This window comes from Doryrhamphus excisus, linkage group LG10, assembly GCF_037039965.1.
Source record: "Doryrhamphus excisus strain RoL-2023G ecotype Guam linkage group LG10, RoL_Dexc_Guam_v1.1, whole genome shotgun sequence".
In the NCBI taxonomy this organism is placed as follows: domain Eukaryota; kingdom Metazoa; phylum Chordata; class Actinopteri; order Syngnathiformes; family Syngnathidae; genus Doryrhamphus; species Doryrhamphus excisus.
Window position 1 is genome coordinate 13,425,210 of NC_136366.1, and position 10,047 is coordinate 13,435,256.

General features: G+C 42.6%; 1 protein-coding gene across 1 annotated transcript; it reads left to right on the forward strand.

Moving 5' to 3' along the window:
* Positions 1 to 504: 504 nt before the first annotated feature.
* rnf208 (ring finger protein 208) lies at positions 505 to 9,284 on the forward strand. The gene is made up of 2 exons (XM_078794161.1): positions 505 to 877; positions 7,598 to 9,284. The coding sequence occupies exon 2, from the start codon at positions 8,220 to 8,222 to the stop codon at positions 8,997 to 8,999; it is 780 nt and encodes a 259-aa protein (XP_078650287.1). The 5' UTR covers positions 505 to 877; positions 7,598 to 8,219; the 3' UTR covers positions 9,000 to 9,284.
* The last annotated feature ends 763 nt before the right edge of the window (positions 9,285 to 10,047 follow it).

The window sequence follows — 10,047 nt, forward strand, 5'->3', positions numbered from 1 at the left end:
CACTGTGTAGCCACAGCTGCCCTGGGGTAGACTGACACTGCCCATTTGCACCAACCCAAACATTCATTCAATTGTTTTGTCTCCGATAAACGTGAATATATTTTTTTGGGGAAAATAGTGCACTAGTGATATTACTCTTGGTATTGATACTATCCATATTTGGATGGATTGGCCCACACATAATCATAATGCATGGCAACACTGAAACCTGGAGTCAGCATCTTTGTGATTGGTGAGCGACTTTATGCTTCATTTACTCCTCTCTGCACTTTGTAGATTAGATCTGCATGTGTGTGTGTGTGTGTGTGTGTGTGTGTGTGAAAGAGAACCAGCTCCCTCTATGTGTGTGTATACTGTAAATATATTGAGTTAAGAGTGTGTGTGTGTGTGAGAGAGATAGAGAGTGTGCACAGGGGAGTGGGGGTGGATGTTGATGATTTTCATTGGTTGAAATCTTTTTTTTCAGTGTGATGCTGCCTGCAGAGCCACTGCAGTGCAGGAGAGAGAAGAGAAACGAGAGAGGGGAATGGAGGGGACTGCGCATGTGCGGCAGTGAGACGAAGAAGAAGGAGGAGGCGGAGGAGGAGGAAAAGGAGGTGTTGTGAGTGGGGCTGATAAGAGCACAGGAGAGAGGGGAACAAAAAAAAAAAAAACAAAACCAAAAAGGATGGAGACATCGCGGTGTGGTCCTGGAGATAAAGACCTATAGAGGAGTGGTGTACCGCCATACATCCCATCCATCCTTATAAGCTACATCGCAAGAGGAGGAGGAAGGATGGAGAGGCTGGAGAGAGACGCTCATCCAGGTGGCATGAAGGACCTCCATCTTCTCTCTGCATCCCTGTGAAGCAACACAATCTGGAACAGTGAGGCCAAGGTGAGGATGATGATTCTAGAAGCTTCTATAGCTTCGATGGACATTGACATTGATACATTCAGAATGTTTACTAGTATGTGTTATGAGTATTTATGTGTGTTTTGTGGGGCGGGTTCCCGTGGGTTGTTTATGGCACACGGGCCGTAGTTTGCCCACCCCCTGCCGTCAAAAAAAAAAATGTACATTTGCAGACCTGGCATCTTCCAAACTGTACGTCTTTGGTGCTGCAGAGGGAATGTTGCTATTGCATAACTCTTGAACGCACCCCTCCCTCATGCTAAGCAACATGCCAAAACCATCTTAAATATTTTACCCTCCTCCTCCTCCGCACAAAGCAACAACAACAGACATAATCAATCGACTTCAATCAATCGGGAATTGCGGAGGCTCATAAATCTTCCATGAGGTCAAGCGTAGCGGGAGGGATGATGGCTTTTATTTTTCTGCCTGCCTGCACCTTCTTCCATGTTGCCTCCGCCGCTGAACAAAGAGCACTTAGCCGAAATGAATTGCAAAATGGCCGATGGATGTGGAGGAAGCAGGCGGAATCATTTAAAAGAAAAAAAAACTCTGACACATGCAAGTGAGCATGCATTCTGTACAAGAGCTAAACCGAAGGAGGATTTGTACTCAAAGTGTGGCAAGGTCACAGTATGTTACATAATCATAATAATACAACATAATACCTCTTTGCAGTGCCTTTTTACTAGACGACATACAGTATGTGACGGCCTCTATAATGCTGTTCCTACGTGATGAGGCATAAAAACAGAGGTGGCGGAGGTGGACTGGTGTTCATTGAGAAGACATGGAGAGAGAGAGAGAGAGAGAGAGAAAGAGAGAAAGAGAGAAAGAGAGAGACAGGGTCGGCATGGAGACAGACTGATGATTCATTGACAACACGGTCATCACAGGTGGAAGACAGCAGGAAAATGTGCAGGCGCACAATACTACAAGCAACACAATTACTTAGTTGCACATTTTGCTATGCTGTGTTGCTAACAAGCCGCAGTAATTTGGTGGCCAAAACTGTGAAAATATAAATACTGTACAATATATACAGTAAATACATAAAATAGTATAGAGTATAGCATATATAGCCACATGAGGGTTAGTACTACTACTAAAATATAGACTAACACGTATGCTAGCAGGTAGGCTAGCACATGAGCTAGCATGTAGGCTCACAGTTAGGCTAGCGCATAGGCTAGAACGTGAGCTAACAGGTATGGTGGCATATAGGCTAACACGTATGCTAGCAGGTAGGCTAGCGTATGGGCTGGCACGTAGACTAGCATATATATGCTACCAGGTAGGCTAGCAAATAGACAAACATATATGCTACCAGGTAGACTAGCATGTAGACTACCACGTAAGCTAGAAGGTAGGCTAGCACATGGACTAGCAAGTACAGTAGTTATTTTGTATAAGATTAAATCTTAGCATAGTTTTAAAGCAGGGATGTTTTCATTCATTTTCTACTGCTTATCCTCACAAGGGTTGCGGGGGTGCTGGAGCCTATCCCAGCTGTCTTCGGGCGAGAGGCGGGGTACATCCTGGACTGGTCGCCAGCCAATCACAGGACACATATAGACAAACAATCATTCACACTCGCATTCATACCTATACCAATTTGGAGTCGCCAATTAACCTAGCATGTTTTTGGAATGTGGGAGGAAACTGGAGTACCCGGAGAAAACCCACGCATGCACGGGGAGAACATGCAAACTCCACACAAAGATGTCCAAGGGTGGAGTTGAACTCGGGTCTCCTCGCTGTGAGGCCTACGTGTTAACCACTTGTTAGCACCACTTGTGCAGCCGGATGTTTTCATAAAAATAATAATAATAACAATAATAAATAAAATTGAAAAATATACAGTGTTCCCTCGTTTATTGCAGGGGATAGGTTCCGACAATAGTCCGCAATCAGTGAAATTCTAAATTAACAATTATTATATATTAAGGCTGTAAAAACACTTCATACACTTCTCAAAGTTCAACTTTCAATTGAATTTTAATGATAGACCGACTAAGTTGGACACAAGAATTTAGTTAAGTGACTTATGCATATTTGCCCCGTCCTGGTGCCGTTCGGTTGTAGCGTTTTTGTATCCTTGATACAACATATCGCTCGTGTAGTATTTAACTCCTCCATGAACCGAATATTAATTTACTGTAATCCAGGCACCCTACAGCCTCATAACTTCAACAGGAAACACAACAGTGCTGCAGAAATTAAATTGATTGATAATAGTCGACAGCTGATCAGAATGCAGAAGACAATGGGTGTGTTCTTTCTTAGCCAATCAGGACTGTTGTGACTCTATATTGAGTGAGTTACTAAGTGACCTGACAACAATTTTACTCCAACTGGACACGTCTACTAACTCTCACATGAGTATACATCCCCCTCTACTGGTAGCAATAGTAAATACAATAACAGACACACACCAGAGAGCACTCTAATACACCACAAGGATGCACAACACAATGCGCATTCATAATTCATGTTTAAAAAATCATCAAAAATTGCACTTCACGAAACAGTGATGTAGTGTGGGAACACCGTTTATATATTTTTGAGCTTTTCCTGTCAAAAATATTCTACCTTATTCTCCCCAATACCCATTTATTTCCGTTACAATGACATAGCTATTGATGTAAGAACCTTTTGGGTTTTGGTTATTATCAAGAAAACTACAGAAATGGCTGCTTTTGCTGTTACTATTATAGTATATGTTTATTAATAAATGCACCTTTAGTTATATCAGACATTAAAATGATACTAAAAGGCTGGCTCTAGATGTTTTTATTTTTTTATTTTTTTAATTTAGGCAAATATATGAAAATTACAGTGCATTTCTTACATCAATCAAAATATAACTTTCCATTATTTACATTTGTATTAATTGTGATATATCTGATCACAAGCCCAAAAGGAATAGGCTGAAGCAAAAGCTTGTAAATGCCTACCCCTTTTTGCAAGATATAATCATGTTCATGCCACTGTCTTGTTTTCCCCTGTTATTATTATCATTGTAATATTTTTATTGTTATTATCATTATTGTTATAATCTTTATCATTATTACCATCATCATTAATATGACAATTTTCATCATTATAGTGAACAATTATTAACAATTTTTTATTAACAATTATTTAATTATTTAATTTTACAGTGCTTTTATTGTCCATTTATTAGCCCACTTTCCCCCCTAAGTGTAACATTTACATATCATTTTCTGGATTGCATGTGTCTAATCTTGTGCATTAAAAAACAATGAGATAGAATCTCTTATGCGTTTGTTTACCAGTCCTATGGAATGAAAGGCATCTAGGTCATGTGAGAGTGACAATGCAATGTGCATGAACATGCTTGCATTCATCTCCTGTTTTCCTGTTGTTTATAACTAGCAGGTCAGATGCCTGTCTTCATTTCATTAGCAGAGGACATACCACCAGCACAAAAAGCTGCATCTGTTTGCACTTTTCATGCGGCGGATGAGCTCCTTACATAACAGCAACGGGCTAACGTCGATTAGAACGAGGCTGCGCCAAAAAAGCCGGCCCATTCTGCGGGCCATAGTGGCCTACGGGGCTTATCAGGCCGTCTGGTGCCGGTGGTGATGTTGTCGCCTACAGACATTGGACGAGTCATTTTAGCTGCTTTGTAGTCTGGATCCTTTATCTCCACACTTCAGACACAGGCTTTATATATAGCCTCAAAAACAAGCGTCATGATGTCGGTACTTGCTATTTTTTGCATTGAGATGTGTCAGTCACGTTCGTTTGTTGTCAACTTAGTTATGCTGTCACACTATAATGGTCACACTCCAAAAATAGGAACGTTAGACTAATTGCAAGAGTAGCAAACGGTCATTAATCATTATAGCGATCAAATTTTAACATATATTCGATATTGTTAAAAGTAAGACAGGAACAATATCAAATTAAAAGAACCACCACCCACCAGTATGAGCTTGGAGTTTTGTTTTGCAGAGAAGATTATACATCACAGCTTTCTAGCATGAATTAATGCATCAATATTACTTAATACAGATATCCTCCAAGTTTTACAATCATAACACAAACTGTTTATGACGTATGGACAAATAGTAGCGACGTTGCGAAGACGTTATGTTTTTCAACCATTCATTAATTCATTTTCTACCGCTTTTCCTCACGAGGACCCTGGACTGGTGGCCAGCCAATCACAGGGCACATATGTATAGACAAACAACCATTCACACTCACATTCATACCTATGGACAATTTGGAGTCGCTAATTAACCTAGCATGTTTTTGGAATGTGGGAGGAAACCGGAGTACCCGGAGAAAACTCACGCATGCATGGGGAGAACAAGCAAACTCCACACAGAGATGGCCGATGGTGGAATTGAACCCTCGTCTCCTAGCTGTGAGGTCTATGCGCTAACCACTCGACCGCTGTGACGCCTAATGCCGATTAATCATGATTAATTCACTGGTGGTAATAGCAATTAATTAATCATGATTAATTAATTACTATAATCGCATTAATTAATCAATGTGATTATTAATTCATTCATTTTCTACCGCTTTTTCCTCACGAGGGTCACGGGGGTGCTAGAGCCTATCCCAGCTGTCTTTGAGCGAGAGGCGGGGTACACCCTGGACTGGTCGCCAGCCAATCACAGGCCACATATAGACAAACAACCATTCACACTCACATTCATACCTATGGACAATTTGGAGTCACCAATTAACCTAGCATGTTTTTGGAATGTGGGAGGAAACCGGAGTACCCGGAGAAAACCCACGCATGCACGGGGAGAACATGCAAACTCCACACACAGTTGGCCGAGAGTGGAATTGAACCCTGGTCTCCTAGCTGTGAGGTCTGTGCGCTAACCAATCGACAGCTGTGCCGCCTAATGGCGATTAATCATGATTAATTCACTGCCATAAGGCAATTAATTAATCATGATGAATTCATTACCATTACCACAATTAATTAATCAATGTGATTAATCTGATTTTTAAAAATAATACTTAATACTACTTTAGTGGTGTATTTGATCCCAAGATAGTCTGTAGTATTCTAAATTGCACGTCTTTCGGAGGATTCTACTTAAGAGGTTCCATAGTAGTATTCCATTTTTCCCAGATGATCCGCATTCTGTCATCACTATCATGCCATACATGAAACGGTTACCCTCATGTTATCATAGGTTATGTATTCAGTTGGTGCTGTATTTTCTCACACATTCATATATAAGAAGGACAGTGGCTATTCTGGGGTAAAGTGTTACACGCCTGTGTGTCAGTGAAAACACACACATTGTGAGATTGTGTGCATGCATGACGGGAGGACAACGGCAAGTTAAAGAAGTGTCTGCTGCATCATGGGAAGCCTGTAGAGAGGGTAGAAGGGTGTGCAGGAAGAGCTGATACGTGCACGCATAAACAAACCAGAAATAGAAACCTGCTCTGTGGTTCTTTCATTTTCTCTTTCCTCTCCATTCGTCATGTAGGTCACCTCTTCTCCTCCACTCAATCATCACTGTGTACAAAATGAAGGATTTTTTGTAGGTGCCATCACCCTCCTTTGTTTGGGTTTATAAACCGTTCAGATATTCTCCAACACTCAAAAGTCTCTTGAAGGATTCAAAGAATGACGGCATGTTAATGGATGCTAGGAAATACACTACTAATGAAGATAATAATATAGATAATAATATAGTTGGAATACATTCATATAATTTCATTGAACCAATATTAGAATTTAGGTTCTAAATGTGAGACAAGATTGTTACACTAATTGGACCTGGACCATAGCCAAAATGCAATTACTTGAAATGACTGATGCACAGGATGTTATACTATACTATACTATACTATACTATACTATACGTTACTATACTACACCATACTATACTACAGTAAAGTGCATATATCACCTACTTAACGTATTATGTATTTCATTAACCTCAAATAACTGCTGCTGTCTCTATATTAGTAGAAGGTCAAAATATATTGACATGAGAAACTGTGGCTGTAGGCAACCTTCTGATGTATTTTTTTTTAGCAGTAGCTGCTCATTTGTCATCACTTTCATCTACCTCTGCGTGCGTTTTAAAATGCTGTTGATGTGAAACCCACGCATGTTATGCTTGCCTTGGTTTTGTTTGCAGTGGTGTAGCAGTTTGCGCCTAACCGCTATTACAACATTGGTTCTGTTGTTGCTGTGTTGTGCAATATACTTTTATATATTCATTCAATCCCAGCCATTTTTCAGATTTTGACTGTTCTGTCAAGGGACACGGAATATTGTGTTCTGTATAAAGAAAAATACGTTTGTTTCTACCTTTTTCTGTTTTTTTAGTAATTAGCAGTAAAACATAGGTACGTTTCAGGAAAATATAAATTCCCAACTAAAAAAGGAGGGAAAAAAACATTTTTTTGTGAAAAGATAGCATAACCTTCACTGTGAATATTATTTGCTTCTGTGACAACTCAAATATCTAAACAATTATACCAACATAAACAACATTAGAATAACATTGTATTTACAAGTATAACACCATTTACAAATTTCACAATGGGAACTGAACTATGTGTGTGCACGTGTTACAATGTTCTTACAAAGTTCCTACTCTCCCACTTCCTTCTTCCTGTCATATGTGATTCTTCCAGTCAATGCAAATAACTAACCCATTCACTACTTTTTTATGGCAGGTAAACGCACCAAAGTTATCTGGCGGGCACTTCATCCGTCCCAGAAGCAGGAGACAAGCACCGAGGAATACTGGAGGCTGTTATCACTTCCTCTACCTTCACTCCCACAACAGAGGAACTCGGAAAAGCCTCAAAGGACACCACCCATCTGAAATAAAAAAAAAAAGCACCCCGAGTAGATTTGGCTGAGGGTTATCCTAAACTATTTCCACAGGAACAAAACAGGAAGTGGCTGTATATGTAAGAAACACATTTGGAGTTACTGAATCTTTTTACGGTCCACCAACGTGTGCTGTGTTTATATATAAAGGTGGACACTGTAGAAGTACATCTGGCATCATCTGTAGGTGCTGGTCAAATAAGCTAGACTGTTTATCCACAAGGTGCTCTGGCTCAACTCTTCAACCCGTCAAGCCCTCACAAGGACTCAGGCTGACAGGAGCATCCAGCGGGATCGGGGGCGGGGTCTCTAAGGGCAACATGGAGGCTGTCATCCGTCCCCATGTGCCCTCCAATGGCTGACTTCGCCACAACAGCACTAGCCAGTCCTCTCTACCACCACCAGGCAGGGGCGAGCACTCCTTTTTAGAGCCTCTTTGTTGTTCACTTCCCAGATTCCCGAATGTCCTGCCTAAGGCGTCAGCCGGTTACCATCCCAATGGACACGGTCAAGATCATCCAGTCGGAGAAGTTCCCCAGGGAGTGCCCTGTGCCCGTCACCCAGCCCCGCTTCGCGCCGCCGCCCAGAGTGGCATGGGACGGCGGGGGCGAAGGCGAGATCATCGTCAACCAGGCCTGCAGTGACCTGACGCTCGACATAGCGGCGCCACCACCCAGGCCCATGGTGTCCCCCAGCGCCCCGGCCCTCCGCAGGGAGCAGAGCTTCCTAGCGCAGCGCAAAACCAGTGCCAACGAGATCTGCTACCACCAGTTCCACTACAAGATGGAGGACGTCATCGTCAACCAGTATGTGCTGCGCTCCTCCTCCACCTCGTCATCCACTTCCTCGTCATCGTCCTCTGGGCCGGTCATGCCCTGCGAGCCCCTTGACTGCCCCACCTGCGGCCACACCTACAACTTCGCCGGCAAGCGCCCTCGCATCCTGTCCTGCCTGCACTCGGTGTGCGAGGAGTGCCTGCAGATCCTCTACGAGTCATGCCCCAAGTACAAATTCATCTCCTGCCCCACCTGCCGCCGCGAGACGGTGCTCTTCACCGACTACGGCCTGGCGGCCCTCGCCATCAACACCAGCATCCTGAGCCGGCTGCCCGCCGACCCCAACGGGCCGGTGCAGTGGGGTGGGGACGCTGACCGCAGCTGCTACCAGACTGTGCGCCAGTACTGCCAGTCGGCCTGCACCTGCCATATCGCCAACCCGTTGTCCTCCTGCGGCATCATGTAGAAACGCTGCTCAGCCACACCTTTGTCGACTATAAGCTCTCCCTCTCACACACATATTCAGTAAATAACCCCCCCCTCCCCCACAGATGAGTGATCTCTATATATTTAATAGCACAGACGGACGCTGTGTGGTGGACCAATGGATGCAGATGGTTCAATAAATATAAATATATGTATTTTATGTATGGACTGGAATCCTGTTCACCTCTCGTTTGGTTGGATGTGTTTGTCATCTCTTTTCATGGGAATGCCAGGTGCCCCAATAAAAACTAAATTCATGAAAAAAGTCTGTTATTTTTATACTGCCACACACAAATGGATTATCCTTTGGAAATCTTTTTGCTGAAAATGTACATGCACACAAACACTGCTATCAAATCCTTTGTTTGTTCTTTCATAAATCACTTTAAAAATATGTTGGGGAGGCATTTTTTGCCACAAAGTTATGGAATATATATATATATATATATATATATATATATAGACCAGCCATGTTGTTTGGTGCACTCAGTGCCACTGAGGAAAAGACAGGAAGCAGAACTGGAGGTAGCAGAGATGAGGATGCTGAGGTTATTATCGGGAGTGACCAGGATGGATAGGATCAGAAACAAGTACATCAGAGTTACATTACATGTTAGAGGCCTTGGAGATAAAGTCAGAGAAGCCAGACTGAGATGGTTCGGACATGTCCAGAGGAGAGATAGTGAATATATTGGTAGAAGGATGCTGCCAGGTAGAAGGCATAGAGGAAGACCAAAGAGGAGATTTATGGATGTAGTGAAGGAGGACATGAGGGGAGTTGGTGTGAGAGAGACAGATGCAGAAGACAGGGTTTGATGGATGAGGTTAATTTGCTGTGCGACCCCTTAAGGGGAAAGCGAAAGAGAAAGAAGAAGAAGACTTGTATTCAAGCACTTTAAATTCTCAGTACAGCATTAATAATAATAATTCATTCATTCATTCATTTTCTACCGCTTTTCCTCACAAGGGTCGCGGGGGTGCTGGAGCCCAGCTGTCTTCGGTGGGGTACACCCTGGACTGGTGGCCAG

Excerpts from the sequence above, each read along its gene's own strand:
- rnf208 (XM_078794161.1), top strand. The coding sequence starts at position 8,220 with ATGTCCTGCCTAAGGCGTCAGCCGGTTACCATCCCAATGGACACGGTC.